The 24053-nt window shown below is 33.3% G+C and overlaps 1 protein-coding gene across 1 annotated transcript in view; it reads left to right on the top strand.

Moving 5' to 3' along the window:
- Nucleotides 1-9838: 9838 nt before the first annotated feature.
- Nucleotides 9839-24053, top strand: part of LOC123553786 (neurogenic locus notch homolog protein 1-like) — a 76139-nt gene continuing 61924 nt past the window's right edge. Inside the window, exon 1 of the mRNA XM_045343431.2 lies at nt 9839-10366. Coding sequence (XP_045199366.2) covers nt 10208-10366 — 159 coding nt within the window. The 5' untranslated portion in view covers nt 9839-10207. The remainder of the gene's footprint in view (nt 10367-24053) is intronic.

Below are 24053 nucleotides of genomic sequence, written 5' to 3'. Positions count from 1 at the left end.
TTTTCAATAAACTTATAAACTGCATTAGGGCCTCTATAAATCTGGGTTGGTTTAGTATATTTATCGTCATAACAACAAACAACTTTATAGCCGTAACCACAATCTATATGATTTTGATACGGTTCAGTAAATGAAGATTCAGTTGATGGTAAAGCAGTTAAAACTTTTTTAGTTATTGATTCAAAATCAGCATAAATTACAAAAGGTACTGCTAAACCTTTATGATAATTTTTAAATTGTACTTTACTTCCCTCTTTTGGCATTTTTACACCTTGGGTACCATTAATAGCTAAACAATTTGGAATATGTTCATTTAATATTCTTTCTTGAGTAAAGTGTTGCAGACAAGATCTACAAAAATGTTTCTTATTTGTATTTTTTGTTTTGTTATTCATTAATCTATTAAAGTCTTTTATCCAAACATAATGTTGGACTACAGTTCTTGAGGGCTTACAGTCATCATCAGTTATTTTATCATTTATTTTATCATTAATAATTAGCAACATGTCACAGTGTTCTTCGTATTGATATTTTGATATGTACAATGGATAAATACTATTTTCTTCATATCCAAATATATTAAATGATATTTCATTTAAAACTTCTATTTTAGGTATTTGATTTAATGTAACAGGAAATTTAATTCCAGTATAATCAAGATCGTTTATATGTTTTTTATATTTTGAAATTTTTTGGGGGTCTTTTTCAACAGGAAATTTGTAAGCTAAATGACACCATCTAAAACATTCGTTATCATCATTCTTTATATTTATTAATCCTTTCATTGAATTTTGTAATGGTTTTGGTAATTCTAAATAACTTGAAGCAGCCAATGGACTATACTTATATCTATTTATATAATGAGCATCAACTGACTCTATTCTCCAGCCACTTCCTTCAGAAATCCAATTACCAATTCTATTTATTATTTCATCAAAAGCTTGATGTAAAGTTTTTTTATTTCGTTTGTGTTAATAATTTCTAAAGCCTTTGATTGAAAATAAGCTGATTTATATATTGTATCAGTTTTATCCATTTTTGCAAAAGTTATTTTAAAACAACGTTTATTTTTATACCTTTTAAAGTTTTAAGTTCAGATTTAAGTATTTCATAAGAGTCGTTTATAGTTAAATATAATTGATTTTTTGGATCTTGTCTATATGTAATTTTAATTTCAAATTTCTTATAAAATTGTTTTGTAGATCTCTCGATTTCCATCTATATATTATATTTAGAAAATAAAATTCGTTAAGCAAAAAAGGATTAAAAAAATAATTAAAAAATTAATAAAATAAATAAAGTTTTAAATTATCTTTAAGAAGAAATAAAATATTTAAATTTATATCTTTTTCCATTAGTTTTTGATATTCCACATTTTACTCGGTTTTCTCCTTTGCAGCACATTGTTATTAACCCAGAATTAATACCAAGGTCTTTAGACGCTGCATAATTGCTTTTATATGTTTTTTCTTCATTAGTATCACAGTCGGTTACAATAACTTTTTTAGGATTGTTTCGAATATTATTTGGTCTGGGACAATCACATAATCTTTCAACATTTTCTTCTTCAGTTAATAGACAACCACAGTTCCATTCAAATAAATTATTTTTTAAAAGATAAGGATCTATAACATTTTGTAATTTATCAATGACATGATTTTTATATTCATCGCTAACTATTTGATCAAGTTTTGATTTAATAACATTTCTTCTTTTAAGAACTTTCTTATATGAATTTTTATCTGGATTCATTATTTCTCCTAAAGTGCTAGATAATTTTGGCATAATCATTCTATCTACCTTTCTATTAACCATCTATATATAATATACTTATAGAAAAAAATCTTTAAAAACACACCTAATGAAATTATATTGATTTGAGAAATTTGTTTATATTATCTATATCTTTTGAATAAGATTTTAAAGTCATTTTTTCTAAATTGTTATCAACTGTTAAAATTTTAATACCTTCTTGAAACATTCTGTTTAACCATTCTTCGTGTAATTTGTGTAGTTTTTCTAAATAATCTAAACCAACTTTGTTTTCTTCCGTTCTGTTTCTTTTTTGAAGTCTTTTAAAACATATTTCTGGGTCGGTTTTAACATAAACAAATCCATCAATTGGATTTTTTCCGTATGGTTTTATAATATGATCAGTTAAGAAAAGATTGTATACTGCCCACTCGGGGTCATTTATAACACCATTGTCGTGATGTTGTTTTGTAAAAACGTTACTGTTAGTTAAATAACAACGTTCAAGGACAGAAACACCATCAAACTGTTTAGCAGAAGATAACATTTTTATATGACTGTTTAAAGTTGTTAGCTGAAAAGGAAATAAATATTTGGAAGGTTCTTGAGCAGCAAGTTCAAAAAGGTTATATGAATTATAACTTGCGAAGCTGGAACCTTCGGTTGCACGTGGATCCATAACATTTTGCCATTCGTGAATTGGTTCTGGAATTATATTAAAATTAGGATTATATTCTTTAATAATATCTAAAAACGTACTTTTTCCTGATGCAATATTACCTTCAACTGATATAATTTTTCTCATTTATATAAATACTTATAGAAAAAATCTTTAATTAAAGTTAATACAACTCTTCTTCTTTTTTACTTTTAATCCGTTAAGTTTAAATTCCTTCATGTGCATTTCAAGAGGTGTTGAATAATTTTTTTCTTTCTGCATTTCTAATAGTATTGTAAAAATATCCTGAATAACTTTATTTGGATCTTCTTTATTTACTTTTCCAATCCGTGCTTTTGTTATAAGTTGTTTTATTTTGTGATGATGTGTTTTTAAAATAAATTTCTTGTCGTCAAGTTTTAGTCTGTTAGTAAATATGGTAATTACTGATGGAACAGCACCAGCAACTGCTACAAATACAGGAATAGCTGGAACAAGTACTAATGCAGCTGAACAACCAAAGACACCTGCTGTAATATATAATCCGGTACTTACTCTCCCACAAAATTTATAACTTTTTCTGTAAGCAGCAGCTAGTTTAGTTAAGTGAATAATTAATTGATCTATTGTTTCTATTCCATTATTATTAGAAATAAGATTTTTATTACTCATTTATATAATTAAACTTTTTATTTTCTAAATTAAATTTGTTCAAGATCGCTAAACGGAACCCAACTATTAAATTTTTCATTGTAACCTTTCCATTTTACTAAAGCTTGTTTTTTCTTATAGTCTCGTCTAATAACTTTTTCTATTCTAAAAACTTCTTGTGTAGTAGGTAAAAGTTCTTGTTCATAAAATGAACCTTGAATTATTTCATCATTTAAATCTTTAATAGTGTATGTTCTGGGATTTGTATTATTAATTTTATAAATTATAAATATTTCCTCTGTCCAGTTTGGTGTATATCCTTTTTCGAAATGTCTTTTAAGTTTACTTAAGCGAACTCGATCACCAATTTTAAATTTTGCTTTACTCTTTGGTATCTTTAAATCACCATATAAATTAAAGTAAACAGTACCTTTATTTAAGTTTTTACTAGCTTCGGTTGGTGTCATTTTTATACTAGAATGTTTTGTTTTGTTATATTTATCAACCATATCCTGCAAATTATCTAAATAAGTATAAGTATTATTTGCTGTAAAATATTTCCACATTATTCTTTTTAAACTTCTATTAAATCTTTCTATTACTACAGCCTTTCCTTCATTAAATGTATGATACATATTAATCTTATTTTTATTCAAAAATGATTCAAACTTTTTATTATAAAATTCTTTTCCTTCATCTACCCATAAATTTACTGGTAATCGTCCTTCTAAAATTATTTTTTCAAATGCTTCAGTAACAGATTCTCCAGTTTTATTCTTTAATGGAATAACCCAAGCATATTTACTAAATATATCAATAACGGTTAACAAGTATTTTACTCCTTTATTATATTTTGAAAAAGCTTGCATGTCAACTAAATCAGCTGACCAAGTATCATCAATATCATTAACTATCACTCTTCGTTTCCTAAATTTTCTTTTAATTGGTTTGTGTAATTCTTCTGCTAATTCATCGCTCCAGCGGTAGCTTGGTACAGTGATTCTGGGGGTATACTCTACCCCCTTTTCCCGTTTTTTGATTTTTGTTTTTGTCCGAGACCAAGTGTGTATTTCGTTTTGATGGTTGGTTTTACAACTAAATGTTTTGCAATCTTTTCTCCAAATGTTTTTGATTTAGTTTTATTTAAATTGGAAAGCATTTGCTTATCACATGTACTCTTTTTTACATCACTGTCATAGCAAAAATCATGGTCCATACATACTGCATCCAGTTCGTTGACAGGAGGTCCGTTATCTAAAGGATTTCCTGGTCCACAATAGTTATATCCTGGAAGTGTTAAACCTTTCTTAGGTAATAAAGGTAACATTGCTTTGTGAATATCTAAATTACCTGCTTTGATAGTACTTTTAACAAATTTTGATTTCGTTTTTCCGCAAGATTTACATTTTGCTTTTATCATTAACCTCCTGTTTTTTGTTGTAACATAGTGAGGATTTACATTATCTGTAAATTTTCTTTCTTTCAAACAATATATTTTATTTTGTAAACTCATCTTATATTATATATGTTTAAAACTTTTTAGTCTGTTTAAAACCCATAGGTTTTAAATTGTCCGACATTGGTCAGTCCGGACCAAGGGTCAAAAGGTCAAGTGGGGTCGAACGCTCGCACAAACAATTACTATACTACTGTGTTCGCATGACAGACGACGACGGACACCGGACAATGACCGGTCACAATAGCTCACATTGAGCACTTTATTCGCAGGTGAGCTAAAAGTCATCGACATATAAGGAACAATATGTCCCTGGTCATAAATATTTCACAATATTATTGTAACAGATAGAGCCTTGCGGAATGCCCTGTTCTTGCTCAAAAGAGTCAGAAAGGGTAGAACCAACACGTACTCTAAATTTGCGATCAGAAAAAAAAAAATGTTGGAAGACGACCTTTTAAACCTAAGTTGTCGTGGTCATTCATAATTTCATATTTCCATGTGGTATCATAAGCTATTTCCAAATCAAAAAAAGACAGACACAAAATACTCTTTTTAACAAATGCATCATGAATAAAATTGTCCAGTTAAACAAGATGATCAGTTGTGCTGCGCTGCTAGCGAAAACCGTTTTGAAATGTCGTAATTAGGCCTTGAGATTCAAGATATCAAACTAGTCTAGAATTAATCATATGTTCTAGATTTTGCATATATACAACTAGTAAGGACAGCCGGTTTATAATTACTGGGGTTCGTGTTATCTTTCCCGCGTTTTGATATGGGAATAACTATAGCTTCGCTCCAGGAAACTGGAAAATTCCTGTTTTCCATGTAATATTGTAAATATCAAGGAAAAGCTCTAATGATTCTTTTGGTAAGTGTTTTAAAAGTTGGTAATATATCTGATCTGGACCATCTGCAGTATCATGACATTTGTCAAGAGAGTCTAGTAATTCTAGGAGGGAAAAAGATTTATTATTCATCAATTTAAACGTCTATTTTCTTTAGTTGATTTAATGTTTCTAAAACGTTGATCATAATTGTTGGATGAAGATTTTTTTAAAAACAAAATGTTCACCAAAAGTATAAGCACTCGGGTTTAAGAAAGGATGTCCGATGGCTGCGTCACTTGTTAACCGAGGAGTGAAAGGTGCGGTCAAATGTGCTAAAGAAATGCTGAAAAGTTCTTAAATTTAGATGATCGCTAAATGTCACAGCTCCATAAAGGAGTTGAGACCTAGATATACATTTATGAGCCACAGCGTCGTGTTGACAGTAGGAAGTTGCTGCAAAAAGGGGACCATAGGCAAGTAATTGCAAAAAGAACTTATAAAACATATTTTGTATTCCATCTTCTTTAACTCAAGAGGTACTGTTATACAAATTCCTACACAGTCAGGAAAATCAGTGATTTGAACGTATTATAGAGACGAAATACTGAAATCTGTTAAACGAAAATACAAAGAAAAAATACGCCCAAGGACTGGTCTTCGCGGTCTCCAGCTGATCCATGACAACCGCGCCTAACAAACATACAAGTGTTCAAAAGTTTCTGAGAGATGAAAAGTAGTACAAATCAATCATCCTGCGTATCTACAAGATTTAAGTCGTTGTCACGTTTACCTCTTTCCAAGGCTGAAAAAGGCGCAAATATTTATCGAATAAAGCAATTGGGAGTGGTATTTTCAGTTACTCAAGGCTATATCGAGGGGAAACTACTCTACAGCGTTCACCTACAGAAGTCAAGGGCGAATACTTTGAAGGGATAAACTAAATTTGAAATCTATACACAGGCTCTGTACCATATTCGAGAACAATTGTCCTTATTTTTAGAATGACCCTCGTATATCTACGTTTGACAAAAAACCATAGGATTTGACAAGTATACATTTGAGTGTTATGAACGTTTAAGAAGTCTCTGTCTGTAACTGGCTTACGAGATAATAATTCCACTCCAGTTACTCTGCTTTGTAGTTCAGTTTTTGTATCACCATAATATATACAGAATATACCATTTAAGATAAATATGTAAACCCTGAATATACAGGATTAACATCGGTGTTTTCTTTTACGTTGCATGACTTGTGTTCCTATTTGATTTCCTGCTATTACTGCCCGAGTAGACAATTGTATGTTTTAATCATAAGGGATTTGCATTCAGAAAGATCTATTATCAGAACAAGAAAGACTGACATAATATGATTTCGTTATTTGTTAAAGTTACACAGAACTAACAGACTCTGTCTCATACGTCAGTCTGTGAAGGCAATTGATTTCATGGTAACAAAAATGCCATATCGTGTGATGTATGCGTATGTCGTTTGGTATAGAAAATATAACAAAACGATATGAAATACGCTTGAAAGTGGAACACTACAACACACTTCCTTTGATCTGAATTGATCTTGACATTTTCATGATTTCCTTACATTATCATTTGAAGTTGATTATATCGTTTGCACACTTGCACACCTGGTATTAAATTATATATATATATATATATATATGTTAATTCGGCGATGTGACTCCAGATATTTGTATCTGCTACATTACGTTTCCCATTGTCCTCGTTATTCATTTAGCAATAAAGGCTGATCACTACCAAATATAATGCAAACCTATGCTGGTCTACTGACAAGTAGTCCAGATATAAATAGTCCTAATCATTCTTCCTTTCCTCCTGGTCTTTCAGTATGTTAGTGTAGCTAAGTGGCATGTGCCTATCGCTTTCGTGGTAAAATGGCGGCATTAGAATTTTAGGTCTCCCCAATATCCTTAATTCTTTTTCAACAGTAACGATGTAACGATTTAGTTCTGTACGTGAATATCAGCATGCTAGAAAATGTCGAAAACGTTATTAAGTAAGCGGATTTTATAATAAATAAAAAATTTGTTGATGTTCCGCCTAAAAAGACAGGAAGGCAGTTAAGTTCTATTTAATGAACATATTCATTCAAACATTACAACACTTGAGTGATCTTACACCTGGTCTGTAAGACTACTTTTTCAAGCACCGGCCAAAAAAAAAAAAAAAAAAAAACACCTGGCAAAATCCAGTCTGCAATTTAAGAATATAAGATTCTTTCACTGGTTGTAGGTGCAGATGGGAATATCCGGCCTCGAGGGTAACTGTTTAGGCGGTAACGAGGCTCCCTGCCGAGTTACCGCCTAAACAGTTACCCGAGAGCCGGATATTTCCATCTGCATCTATAACCAGTGAAAGAATCTTTTTCTTGCATACCGATTTCAAGAAATAATTATAAAGATAAAATTAACCGAACGGCTTTCTTTTTAGAACTATTTCTTATAGCAGCGTATTTAAACAAAGCGCGGGAAAGCAACGTCCGTAAACAGGAAAGACGTCATGACGTTCCAAAGACAAATGACAATGTTTAGTTTTATCAGTTGCAGCGTAAGTTATGAATTTTTGATAAAATAACGCGTTTTGAATCGAGAAATATACTATCAGGAATAAAGAGACACTGTCAAGGTATTGGATTTTTATTCCGTTCTTTGAAATAAAATATAAATTACTACATAAATCTTCCACATATATGTAGTTCGTAATACGCCATTTAAAGCGCGAGAGTCATCTTACACCCCGGGGTGTAAGATGGATTTTCCCAGCACCGGTAAAAATACCGGAAATCCCCGTCTGGTATGCAAGAATAGTTTCAGGATGTTTAGTGTTTAGTAGTTCTAGATATTTTTCCCTGTCACAAAGTAATTACTTTTTTTGTAGAAAATCTCTATAATGTCTTAAGGGAGATCGTGTGTAGTTACATTTTTCTCTGATGTTCCCATATGTATATACTGACTCATCAAGATAATTATATAATCTAGATAATTATGTTGACTTTACATGCGAAACAAGCACATTTCGTAATCTTATTTACACCATCTTGTCTAACTAGTTGAAAATAAGGCATTTAAATGTGAAGTTTGCATATCCTAAATGCGTTTAAATCCCAAGTTCCAATTACTAAGGTTACTAAACGTTCCAATACCGTTTTTAGCTTATTTTTGTCAGTTTTTTGGGACACTTCCAGTTTAGCGGTCCCGGTCGGAAATACGTCATGACGTCACGTTACTTTGGGGGCTGCCGCCCCACAGCCCTGCTTTTTTCATTAGTGCTACTAGCCCCGTTCCAAAGCTATGTTATTTTTTACAAGAATTTAAACACAACCCTCCTAAAATAAATAGTCAAAGTCAGTGGGGACCGCTAAAATGGAAACTACCCAGTTTTTTTCCACACAAAACGTTTGTATGACATTTTCTATACTTTTCTCAAACACTTCGCCAAATCTAATTTTTTCGGACTAAATGCATGGGTGTAGGCAGCGTGCGTGAAAGCTGAGAAAAAAAGTGGCAGGCGCTTTATGTCGAGTTTTTTCTTCGACGCTCAAATATAAGTAGTAAAAAGAAATAAAGCAAAAATGTTATCTGAATCGACTTATTTGATACTGAAAGCTCACGTGGGTTGGCAAACCTGAGGAGGATTGTCATAAACATACATAACCTTCTTAAATATATGACTTTTATTTGTGGTCAGAAATCTAATTGAGAATTTAAAAGGTTATGAATTATGTTTCCTCAGAATATAGTGTCGTGAATTTATAAGATACTGGACCGCTTTCCAACAAAAGGATTGACTCCCACAGATATACTGAAAACCCTGTTGATCGAGTACTATTTGCTTTTTGATTACTTCAAACGTACCATACAAAGTGAATTAACGTGAATCCAAATTTAAACTTGCATTAAATATTAATATGTTCTTTGGTATGATATTCAGCGTTCTAGCCAATATATCTGTTATTAGAATATTTTTCTTAATATCTGCGGCTTAAATATTACATTACCTGTCGTCATCATTAATTAAAGTTGCGTTATATCTTGTGTAGTATTTCATATTTTCCCTTTTCTGGCGAGTCATTCTTTACAAAGAAATTAACCGTCAATTTTGTTTCTATGGCATCTTGTTTACCTTACGTGGTGTTTTGTCCTTCGCGTTTTAGCTAGACGCACGACCCATCGACATGACATGCGACTCGACGCAGGAAATTGCGACACATTTTTGTATTAGTTTTGTATGTGTTATAAAAGAAAACTGTTGTTTTCAGGTACCTTGCTGTATATTAACCTAGGTAACTCGGTACAGCAGTACGCAGTGTATATCTTAATGCTATTTATTGAGAAAAAAACTGTTACCGTATATATACTGTGGTTACAGCTTTTCTCAATAAACCGATATGGTTTGTTTAAGATGCTGTTTACGGATGTTAAGATCTTATTTGCTCAGTATAGGGTATTTTAGCTCACTGAGATTGATTTGTGACGCAATGTAAGCTGGTATATGCAGGGATTATCGGTTTCGTTTACGACAGCCGACTGATATTGGTTAACAGGGTAATATGGACGGGCTTATGCGGTAAAATAATATTTTTGTTAGAGGTGCTAGAATTGTTTCGATGAAACCAGACTGGCTACAGTACAATAAGCTTGTGAAATAACACTTGTTAAAAATGATACAAAATTCTGGGGCAAGTTTCAAAATAAAACATTTTTTGCATCGTGATTACAACTGACATTCTGGACTACTTATGAAATGGAATAAAGTTGAAATGTTGGTTTGTCTTGAGTTAAGAGAAGAGTACCCTAAGTGTACATACGACTTTTAAGAATCAAACATGCAGCTTTGTTTCAGCATTTGCACGTTAATTTCGTGCATAATGGTCGGCTTATGCGAGTCTAAACAGGATAATTGCAGCAATACGACGGACAGTGTACATACTCTACCAACAGATACCGCCGATTATACTTTAGTTGTTGATCTGGAAAATAAAACGGTAAGGCTTTTTATCAATTTCTTTTTAACTCTAATTTAATTTCGAAAACGTTTATAACATCAGATATGGCATACAAATGTCGCCGAGGCGCTTTGCGTCCCTCTTATTTGTTTGAGTAGGGATGCTGATTCGTCTCAGCGGTAGAGTGATTTACTATCTGGGGACTGGGGATGTTCAGTGACTGTAACTGTAACAATATATAATCCCTTTATTAATATATTATATAATATGTAATATAATTTATTTAGGTTATAAAAACCGAACAACTATACACTTTCAAAATATCATCGTAAACTAATACGTTCATATATAAGCAAATGTAAACAAACATGGCCGACGACGATTACTTAGAATATACTTTGAACATAATTATCTATTCAGAAATGCAAAATACATAAAACATAATTAAATGAGTTGTATGCAATTGAAGATATGCAAAGTGACGTACCTGTAACAATATATAATCCCTTTATTAATATATTATATAATATGTAATATAATTTATTTAGGTTATAAAAACCGAACAACTATACACTTTCAAAATATCATCGTAAACTAATACGTTGATACGATTGGCTGAAAAGTATAGGAATAATAATAAATAATTACCATAACAAAGGGATAATAAGATACAGGTAAAAGGACAGGTAATTTGTTAGTCACGTTAGTCATCTATTGTATATGTTACGGCTTACTACTGATAGCTAAATATAGGAAATAATTATAGGATTCTATGTATCTTGGTGACTCTCAATGAATAAAGGTAAGTATAGACATAGGTAAATACAGACACAGGTAAGTATGGACACGTGTAAGAATGGGCTAGGTAAGTATACACCGAAAACTGAAACACAGGTAAGTATACAACCTACTTGCAAGTATACGGCCTACGTCACGACAATTTCACCAAACACTACCATTTGATTTATATGTCGGTAAGTGTATACATAATTTACATTCGTTTAGGGTTCTATCACACCTGCGACATATTTCCCCCCTCTCGAATAAATGTTGTCCCCAACATTTACTGTGTTATCTGTCGTGCTATCTCACCTTTCCACGGAATCTTTAGAAATTTAAAGTGCATAAAACATAATTAAATGAGTTGTATGCAATTGAAGATATGCAAAGTGACGTACCTGTAACAATATATAATCCCTTTATTAATATATTATATAATATGTAATATAATTTATTTAGGTTATAAAAACCGAACAACTATACACTTTCAAAATATCATCGTAAACTAATACGTTGATACGATTGGCTGAAAAGTATAGGAATAATAATAAATAATTACCATAACAAAGGGATAATAAGATACAGGTAAAAGGACAGGTAATTTGTTAGTCACGTTAGTCATCTATTGTATATGTTACGGCTTACTACTGATAGCTAAATATAGGAAATAATTATAGGATTCTATGTATCTTGGTGACTCTCAATGAATAAAGGTAAGTATAGACATAGGTAAATACAGACACAGGTAAGTATGGACACGTGTAAGAATGGGCTAGGTAAGTATACACCGAAAACTGAAACACAGGTAAGTATACAACCTACTTGCAAGTATACGGCCTACGTCACGACAATTTCACCAAACACTACCATTTGATTTATATGTCGGTAAGTGTATACATAATTTACATTCGTTTAGGGTTCTATCACACCTGCGACACAAAGACCGACTTCAATAATTTGATTTTGCTGAAAATCAGTAACTATTAATTTAACAAAACATGTTTAAATAGGCAACGGTCTTGTTACTTGTTAGAATTAAGTTTCATTTCCGACGGACCCACACATGAAACTCCGATAGAACAGTTGATGAAATAGTTCTCACAAAATGCAAATTTGATTACGCTGTCGTCGTGCTCTTTTATACAAAAAAGACATATAACTATTTTTATATAGGATTTTTGTCCTATATTATCACGTGAACATTTGAAAATTTTTACTGCAGAACGTCTAACTGGAAAATAAAATAATTTGTAAAAAAATCAAATTTATGCTGTGGAACCGTGTGGTAGCGTTTCATAACCACGTGCTGACTCATGTGGTTTTGTATATCATAGAATTGATTAACTTCAATATAAATAATCAATGACAGACGGTAATCTTTTCTTTGGAGATAATTACTGTATGTGTTAGGTTGCCTAGATGTATATCAATAAATAAAACATTAGCGTTCTTTTATTGTAATTGTTCACAAACATGTTGTTCAAGAACTACCTTAGTGGCCGAACATATGAACAATGATACTTTATTTATGTAATTTTCGTGTGAATGAGATGATCCTCTGTTTACATTGTTAGCATGGCGGGGGAACTTCGCTTGATATACACAAAAATGTAGCAAACATTGTCAAAATATATAATGAAATACTGTAAATTTAGTAAAATATTTCAATTTTGAAAAAACAAATCACTTCGCGGGTTTGTTTACATGTCTGACCAACCAGAACGCACATACAATACCTTATTGACAGGTATGGACATGTCTTATTCCCAGTAAGTGCCCTGCCATTTTTTTTAAATTCCTGACCATTTATGTAATCTTGTAATGGCCACCATGCTGAATATCAATATTAGTTTTTACTTTTACGTCGCTGTAACAGTTGTTAAACGTTTGCTAAGAAAAATAACACTTATTAATATTACAAATGTTTCCTGACTAAATTCTATGCCCGTGTCATATTGGAGTCTATTCCCGTACCATATTGGAGTCTATTCCCGTACTATACTATAGTCTATGCCCGTTCTATATTGGAATCTATTCCCCTACTATATTGGATTCTTTTCCCGTACAATACTGGAGTCCATTCCCGTACCAAACTGGAGTCTATTCCCGTACCATATTGGAGTCTATTCCCGTACCATATTGGAGTCTATTGCCGTACCATATTGGAGTCTATTCCCATGTACCATATTGGAGTCTATTCCCTTGTACCATATCGGAGTCTATTACCGTACCATACTGGAGTCTATTCCCGTACCAAACTGGAGTCTATTCCCGTACAGTACTGGAGTCTATTCCCGTACCAAACTGGAGTATATTCCCGTACCATATTGGAGTCTATTCCCCTACCATATTGGAGTCTATTCCCGTACCATATTAGAGTCTATTCCCGTGTACCATATTGGAGTCTATTCCAGTACCATATTGGAGTCTATTCCCATGAACCATATTGGAGTCTATTCCCATACCATACTGAAGTCTATTTCCGTACCATATTGGAGTCTATTCCCATGTACCATATATGGAGTCTATTTCCGTACCTTACCGGAGTCTATTTCCGTACCAAACTGGAGTCTATTCCCGTATCATATTGGAGTTTATTCCCGTACCATACTGGAGTCTATTCCCGTACCGTATTGGAGTCTATTTCCCTACCATATTGGAGTCTATTCCCGTACCATATTGGAGTCTTTTCCCGTGTACCATATTGGAGTCTATTCCCGTACCATATTATAGTCTATTTCCGTACCATACTGGAGTCTATTCCCGTACCATAATGGAGTCTATTCCCGTACCATATGGGAATGTATTACCGTACCATACTGGAGTCTATTCCCATACCATATTGGAGTCTATTCCCATACCATACTGGAGTCTATTCCCATACCATATTGGAGTCAGCTTCATTTTGAATACTTGAAAAAGTACTTTCACTCAAATCGCAAGCTTTCAGTGTAGTTACATGTGTTGACAAATCGTTCATTTAAATAAATGTTATAACGTGCTTGCTAAAACTTCTTGATAATATCTAATGAATTAAAAACACATGATGTACATGATCGAACTTAAGAGTATTGTATAAACGTATTACTGTATACACATAACATATCTATTTCTTGCATACCAGACCGAGTTTTCCGGTGATTTCTCCGTTTCTGGAAAACTCCATCTTATACCCCAGGGATGGGGGGTGGGGGTGTAAGATTACTCTCGTGCTTTAAATGACGTATACATGTAAAGAACTACATAATGCAGTAATTTATATTCTGTTACATAAAATGAGATAAAATTCAAATACCTTGATAGTTCCTCTTTGTTCGTCTTAGCATCTTCTCGATTAAAAATGTTGTTTTATGAAAAATACATAACGTTCCATTGCAAATGATAAAATAAAACCGGAACTAAACATCGTTTTTTGTCTTTTAAACGTTTTGACGTCCTTCCTGTTTTTCAACACCAACAAATGCTTTAATTTCCAGTCAGGATACAACATGGTAACAACATGACAATAAAACAAGAAGATTTTAACAATATTTGGGTATACAAGCATAGAAAAATTAATTTTCCTTGAGACAGTAAACATAAAAAACGTATTTAAAACGTATACAACTGTTCAGCTTCTGAGAACTTATAGTTGAGCCGCACGATGAAAAAACAAACATAGTGCATTTGCATTCGCGCAGTCTGGTCAGGATCCATACTGTTCGCTTTCAAACCTTTCTGCAATTAGATAAACCGTCAGCGAAAAGTCTGGATCCATGCTGGCAGCAAATGCACTATGTTGGTTTTCTCATGGGGCGGTTCATATTGTTCTTAACAAAACATGGTGGAAGTAAAAGGATCAGTGATCATTAAAGTCATGCACATCAATGAAAAGATCAAATTACAGTCAACCCTGTGATACAGAGCACCTCCATATAAGTACCACAACTTTACAACTTGCTACAGACCATCTCAATATAGGTACCACAACTTTACAACCTGCTACAGACCACCTCCATATAAGTACCACAACTTTACAACTGCTACAGACCACCTCCAATAAGTACGTCAACCATACAACCTGCTACAGACCACCTCAAATAAGTTTCACAATTTTACAACCTGCAACAGACCACCTCCATATAAGTACCACAACTTTACAACCTGCTATAGACCATCTCCATATAAGTGCCACAACTTCACAACCTGCTACAGACCACCTCGATATAAGTACCACAACTTTACAACCTGCTACAGAACACCTACATATAAGTACCACAACTTCACAACTGCTACAGACCACCTCCATATAAGTACCACAACTTTACAACCTGCTACAGACTACCTCCATATAAGTACCACAACTTTACAACCTGCTACAGACCACCTCCATATAAGAATCACAACTTTACAACCTGCTACAGACCACTTCCATATAAGTACTTCAACTTTACAACCTGCTACAGACCACCTCCATATAAGGACCATAACTTTACAATCTGCTACAGAACACCTCCATAGAAGTACCACAACTTTACAACCTGCATACAGACCACCTCGATATAAGTACCACGACTTGACAACCTGCTACAGACCACCTCCATATAAGTACCACAACTTTACAACCTTCTACAGACCATCTCCATATAAGTACCATAACTTTACAACCTGCTTACAGACCACCTCCATATAAGTACCACAACTTTACAACCTGCATACAGACCACCTCCATATAAGTAACACAACTTTACAAGTTTACAACGTACATACCGACCACCTCCATATAAGTACTACAACTTTACGACGTGCATATAGACCACTTCCATATAAGTTCCACAACTTTACAACTGCTACAGACCACCTACATATAAGTACCACAACTTTACAACCTGTATAAAGAACACCTCCATATAAGTACCACAACTTTACAACCTGCTACAGACCACCTCCATATAAGTACCACAACTTTACAACCTTCTACAGACCATCTCCATATAAGTACCACAACTTTACAACCTGCATACAGATCACCTCCATATAAGTAGCATAACTTTACAACCTGCATACAGACCACCTCCAAATAAGTGTCGCAACTTTACAACCTGCATACAGACGACCTCCATATAAGTAACACAACTTTACAACCTGCTATAGACCATCTCCATATAAGTGCCACAACTTCACAACCTGCTACAGACCACCTCGATATAAGTACCACAACTTTACAACCTGCTACAGACCACCTCCATATAAGTACCACAACTTCACAACTGCTACAGACCACCTCGATATAAGTACCACAACTTTACAACCTGCTACAGACCATCTCCATATAAGTACCCAAACTTTACAACTGCTACAGACCACCTCATATAGTATCACAACTTTACAACCTGCTACAGACCACTTCCATTAAGTACCATTCAACTTCACAACTGCTACAGACCACCTCATATAAGGACCATAACTTTACAATCTGCTACAGATCACCTCCATAGAAGTACCACAACTTTACAACCTGATTACAGACCACCTCGATATAAGTACCACGACTTGACAACCTGCTACAGACCACCTCCATATAAGTACCACAACTTTACAACCTTCTACAGACCATCTCCATATAAGTACCCTTAACTTTACAACCTGCTTACAGACCACCTCCATATAAGTACCACAACTTTACAACTGCTACAGAACACCTCCATATAAGTAACACAACTTTACATTACACGTACATACGACCACCTCCATATAAGTACACAACTTTACACCTGCATATAAGACCACTCCATATAAGTTCCACAACTTTACAACCTGCTACAGACCACCTCCATATAAGTACCACAACTTTACAACCTGTATAACAGACCACCTCCATATAAGTACCACAACTTTACAACCTGCTACAGACCACCTCCATATAAGTACCACAACTTTACAACCTTCTACAGACCATCTCCATATAAGTACCACAACTTTACATACCTGCATACAGATCACCTCCATATAAGTAGCTAACTTTACAACTGCATACAGACCACCTCCATATAATGTCCAACTTTACAACCTGCATACAGACACCTCCATATAAGTAACACAACTTTACAAGTTTACAACGTAAATACAAAACCATCTCCATATAAGAACTTACAACTGTACAGACACGTGCATATAGACCACTCTATTAACAAATTTACAACTGCTACAGACCACCTCCATATAAGTACCACAACTTTACAACCTGCAACAGACCACCTCCATATAAGTACCACAACTTTACAACCTGCTATAGATCATCTCCATATAAGTACCACAACTTCACAACTGCTACAGACCACCTCATATAGTACCCAACTTTACAACCTGCTAACAGACCACCTCCATTTAGTACCAATTACATGTGTACAGACCACCTCGATATAAGTACCACAACTTAGACCTTCTACAGATACTCATATAAGTACCACATACTTTACAACTGTTACAGACACCTTCCATATAAGTACACAACTTCACAACTTACAGACCCCTCGATATAAGTTACCACAACTTTACAACTGCTACAGACCACTTCCATATAAGTACTTCAACTTTACAACCTGCTACAGACCACCTCCATATAAGGACCATAACTTTACAATCTGCTACAGAACACCTCCATAGAAGTACCATAACTTTACAACCTGCATACAGACCACCTCGATATAAGTACAACAACTTTACAACCTGCTACAGACCACCTCCATATAAGTACCACAACTTTACAACCTTCTACAGACCATCTCCATATAAGTACCACAACTTTACAACCTGCATACAGACCGCCTCCATATGAGTACCATAACTTTACAACCTGCTACAGACCACCTCCATATAAGTACCACAACTTTACAACCTGCATACAGACCACCTCCATATAAGTAACACAACTTTACAAGTTTACAACGTACATACAGACCACCTCCAGATAAGTACTACATCTTTACGACGTGCATATAGACCACTTCGATATAAGTACCACTACTTTACAACTGCTATAGACCACCTACATATAAGTACCACAACATTATAACCTGTATAAAGATCACCTCCATATAAGTACCACAACTTTACAACCTGCATACAGACCACCTCCATATAAATAACACAACTTTACAAGTTTACAACCTGCATTAAGACCACCTCCATATAAGTACTACAACTTTACAACCTGCTACAGACCAGCTGCATATAAGTACCACAACTTTACAATCTGCTACAGACCACCTTCATATAAGTGCCACAACTTCACCATCTTCTACAGACCACCTCCATATAAGTACCGCAACTTTACAACCTGCTTATAAAGCACACACTTCCAGTTTATGCATTGTCTGTGTGGAGATATAATCATTCAACTATGACCGTTTCCCTCGAGCGATCTTTAGAGACATGTTTTACTTTATTTTTTTTTTCTTAGGCATAAAATTAGTTAACAAAAATCTGCAGAAACTATTTTACATGTTGCTTGGTAAGGCATTAGGATGAAATATCGACATAAAGTTTTACAACAATGGAAAATAGATATTGTAAATATATATACTGAAAATACCTATTATTAATTTTCAATTAATAGTCTTGTAAATACACCAAACAAATTACTTTCCTGGAAATAAAGTTCAATCTTTATTTTTTCCCACCCACCTAACAGGAAACGAATGTTTAAACATGACATCCTCTTAAAACTTTACAAATAAAGTAATAGGTAAGAACATAAATACTTTAATATTTAGTTATTTGCACTTTCACCAATAAATGTAAGTAATGAAATAACATAACAACATGCTTATACTTTTATTACGTTATATATACATGTACATAAAATTTTATCAAACACATCATACTACAAAATTATTCCCTTAATTTTTCCCGGCCGCAGTCCGGTATTAATTTCATCTTTACTTCCTGTTTATATCTGGGGTGAAGGTCATTTAACGGCTGATTAAAATTGTACATTTTGATGGTGGATGAAAAATTCCACAGGTTTCCGAATGGAATAGATAATAATTATTTTCTTTAGGGATGTACAGGTGCTGTGAGCTATATTAGGCAGTATAATCCGTTGCAAGGCTGCTGTGGAAATAGCTTGTAAAAACGTCATAAACCCTGCCACTCTGATACGGAACAATTTACAGTCAACTCGTCCCCTAGTCAACGCATTGTCCCCATTTTGGTCATTTCGTATCTAATGACGATTTAAAAGAAAATAGTCATTTCAGTACCCCCACTCCCATCCCCATCCCCTTCTTTTTAGTTTTATTTTTTGTCAAAGTTTCCTAGATTCTGATTAATATAATTATGAGGTAAAATATGTGTTCTGTAAAATATGTTCTACATAAAAACTTGAACGTTTTACTTCAACAACTACATTTTGTTTTGCTTTAGAAATACCCGATCGTATGTAAAACTGCAGAGTGCAGGCACGTTTCATAGCTTAAAGTGTGCATTGACTAATGCGACCGTACGTGCATCTTTTTTAAAGGTACTTCTTGTTTACTTTCCACTTCACATAATGAAACATTTTTGGATTCAACAATACTTTCAATAGCATAAGATCACATGAGATCAGTAGCATCTAAGTTGTTTTTAATATCCTACTATTTAATAAAGTTTTTTTTAGAAAAAAAAATCTTTCCTTTGTTTTTCAAGAACAACATACCCATATGAATTGTTACAAATCAGTCTATGAGTGGTAACATGGACTTTTTAAAAGTTGTAGATGTCTTGAATAATGTCAATTTTATGACAAACAAGGTCATAACATGAAATATGTAAACATAATTTAAAGGGCTATGTTGCTTTTGTGCTAGAAAACTTTAGCCACCAAATATGAAAAAACACCTTTCTATTACCAACATCCAGTATTTGAAAGGTCAGTTGTGTGACTTTTTTCCAACAGTTCAGTGTTTCTACTCAATAACTAACTTATTTTGACTGGTATATGTCTTACTTTTCAAAATTTGACTTCCAATACAATAATTCACAAAAGGTCGTCTTCTTACTGGAAAGTGTCTGAACAACATCCACCAGAATGTACTGAAAAAAAATATGAATCATGATTTTTTTTTACATCATATATATTTCATACAGAATATCATGGACTTAAAAGAATGATGTAACTTAATTGTTGAAATAGAAATATCATAATGCGTGAAACTAAAAATATTATAAACTAGTTTTTATTACACCTTTTTTGAATTTTTAACTATATACACTAAAATATAAAGTAATAGTAATGTGTTAGTCTAACTTACTTCTAAGCTGTACTTTTCATTTTCTCATCAAATTTAAGAATAAAGTATGGGTCTAAAATATGCTTTATGAAAATACATAAGTATATACATGTATTATGTTAGATTACTTTATTTCAAATAAATATTCCTCTGTGAAAGGGCTCGTATTGAGAATTTACCATATCTAGTATTGTCCGTAAGTATTGACCTGGCACTCCTGAATATTCCGTATATTTCTGTAAATTAATTCTCGCCCCAATATAGCGTATTACTGTTGCGTATATATTTCTTTATAATGAATCCAATACGTTTAGCTGTCAAACTTGGAGTTGTGGGTTCGAGTCTGGCGTCTGACCAGTTCTTTTTTCTAATTTTACCTACAAACTTAACAGGTTGAAAAACTGCCTAATTTATCTGATCAAACTTTATGGTCCATTGATGAAAAAATACACTTGTAGTCAAGTTAACCGTTGTAGAAAATGTTGTCAATAAATATTTTAGAAGTAGCTGAGATAAAATGACAAAGTATACATGTCACCAGCGTTTCCAAGATATGAATACTACAAGAGAAAACAGTCAGAATTCGTGAAATATGTTACATAAATCTTGTAAAAAAATAAAAGCAATATCGATAACATAACATTACACTGAATTAAAAATAAAAGGTCTGAGGTGTTTTTGAACTCGTGGTAACGTGTTTAGCAGTCAGACCGCTTACCACAACACCACCATGCCATTGGTTATTTATATTGTTTATTTTAATATTATAGATATTTTCAGGATACAGTATTGTAGAGATGGTATCTTGAATTTCAAATTGCACCTGATATTAATTTCTGTTGAAAACTTAATACTGGAGTACCTCATTTATATTATGGTTTAACTTTCATACTTCATTAAATTGATTTTCATGCTGAAAGGCAATATTTACTCCGAAAAAAATGATCCTACTTGGAAAAACGAAGCCAGTGACTGATAACTCTTCTAGGACTATTTAGCTATGTGAACAAAGTATGCATAGATTCGGATGTGTTTCCCAAAAATATAGTTTACTTCAAGATCTATGAATAATCATTCAAACAAAAAAGTTGAGCATTATCTTTTATTTTTAAACAAAATTATTCAAAGACAATTAATTTTATTCATTACCGCCGATAATTTACAGGTATTGTATGATCACAGGAAAGAAAACATTTTTCGTGAGAAAAAATATAAATCGACTATAAAACTTTTACGACATCGAATCCCTCAACATTTTACAAAATTCGTTTGCCAAGAATAATCAAGGCCTCAAAATGTATGAGTTAAAAACAGAGCGATATAAAAATGTATATTCTAGCTGATGGTCACACCAAAACCATACCAAAAACTGTGCAGAAAGAAGTTATTTCACTTTTTATGACACGCACCTTGTGTTTACAAATGTACCTAATTTGCATATTTACCGAGGCGTGCGGAATCGCATTTACCTTGCGGAATCTACCGTTACAGAAACTTTTGTTAATATAATGCAGACGTTCTTTAGTATAAATAAAATGGTTGTGTTAGTTAAAAAGAAATAACAATCACCTTTCTTTAGCTAATCCATCAAAATAACGAAGCCGGTTTCGCTGTCAACAGTTCCCGTGTTTACTGTACGGTGATATGTTAAAATATTGCAAGCGTGAGATAAGCGATATGCGCTTCAGTTTTGCACCTGATTTGTTGTTGTTGTCGTTGAATATGTAGCCTTAGGTACCATCTCTAAATATTGCGTAAAGTAACGAAAACCTCTTGGCGTTCATAAAAGAACAGCAAAATGAAAAAATAGGATATACAGGTAGAACTCTGTAAAAATGTGTGTTTTTTTGTATTCTAATACAAGATTAAGCTTACCAAAAGGTTCCTTCTAGTGCACATTAAATATTCTTTTTAAGGGATCTTTAATAGAATAATTATGAACTATGTTTTTTGCTAGTTTACGTGCATTCTTATCTATTTATTTTAATAATACCTAAAGTTATTTCACACAAACATTTATTTAACTTAAAATAATAAACAAACACCTTAGTTTAAACACCTTTAGATGAGCGATCCTACCTAAATATTATTAGCGGACAATAAATACCATCACTCTGTCAAAATTTGGGGAACGAATGTCGACACCTGTCCTAGTGGCACAGATCAGAATTTGGTCGTATGTTTGCCTAATTTTAATTAGCAATACAATGGAAGAAAAGTTCTGCCATACGCCAGTAATTGCATTGCATGAATGGATACTTACAGCTCCAGAACGACTAAACCTGGAGAAAAAGGGCTTTTATATAAGTCGGCACCAACAAACTGATGGATTTGAAAAAGTGCGTACAAAAAGTTCACAACTTGACAATTACAAAACAATTAATCAAAAGGTATGAAGTTACCAAGTTCGAAATATTTATAGCTCAGTAAAGTGAAGAAATGCATTATACAGTTCTATATAAAAACAAGGAAAGTAATTGAAATGTTGTAACCCGGTGACGGTACGTATCGTGCAATAGCATTCACAGACAGGTAAAAAATCTCGAATAATTTAATTAATACAGTATGTTTTGATGGTTATACTTAAAATGTTAAAATATTAAAGTCGGTATGAAATAAAATCGTAAAAAGAACCTCTGGAAGCAGCAAAGAATAAAACCGAGAAGAATAATAGTAGACGATATTTTTTGGCGGGAGTCTATTTTTAGATGATGGATATTCATTTAGTTAATCTCGATTCTACAATATGACATGTAAGATTTAGGAGTTAGATAGTTTAAACTAAATTATTGTTTTTGTAGGTCTGATTTTTACGTAGTTGCATTTCACTAAAGATTGACTTAAAGATGAGTAAAAACACATTGGCAAAGAGGCTATTTGTAATGAATATGCATGAGTACAAAATGGCGGCGCCTACTGGAATTCGGATGCTTTTGATGATACCCTTGTATCCATTACCTGCTCAGTCAAGTGTGACATGTTCACCATAAGTGTTCCTTCTCATAAGAAGGAACAATTATTACAAAATAGAAGTTTCTTAAAAAAATACAAATTCAATAGCAACAATGCTATTAGATTCTAGAATGTGCCCGAGATGATATATAAAATGAGCATACTGTGATGTAGTAAGGATACCACATATCAAATGGATGATATTGGTCAGTGGGTGAAGTTTCTTATGCAAAAACCTTGTGACAGGACATATCATGTGTTGAACAAAACAAGCACTAGAGAACTAGGGAACAGTCGCAATTGAAAGACAATACTTCGAGCGCCGTCTTTAATAGCCATTGCTTGCAACTCTGCGCAAAAACCGTCAGGGGAGATAACTACTGTCATGCACTGGTATTAGTATTTATCACGATGACGTAGTTGAGGTGACTACCCGTTCCGAGATGAAATTGATCCAGTGCCATTTTTCTACTCGTTTTATTAAAGATTATTGCTTTAATTTGATCTACGCCAAAAGCGAATAATGGTCGTAGGCGCACTTCTCCGTAATCGCACCGGGCAATTAAGTAGGTTAACAATTAATTTTTACCTTCATTGTATTTTTTAAGATTCACGATAACACATGTAGCCTTTAACAAAGCAATCTATTGAGTGTTTGTTAAGTCAAACATGCAGACGGATTACAAATTCTTCTTGATCTGATTCTCATTTAATGAATAATTAGCCGGCGCATTTGTCTT

The sequence above is a fragment of the Mercenaria mercenaria genome, chromosome 7 (genome assembly GCF_021730395.1).
Source record: "Mercenaria mercenaria strain notata chromosome 7, MADL_Memer_1, whole genome shotgun sequence".
Taxonomy (NCBI): Eukaryota; Metazoa; Mollusca; class Bivalvia; order Venerida; family Veneridae; genus Mercenaria; species Mercenaria mercenaria.
The sequence above is the reverse complement of the archived record's forward strand: the minus strand, read 5'-3'. Positions and strand labels throughout refer to the sequence as shown.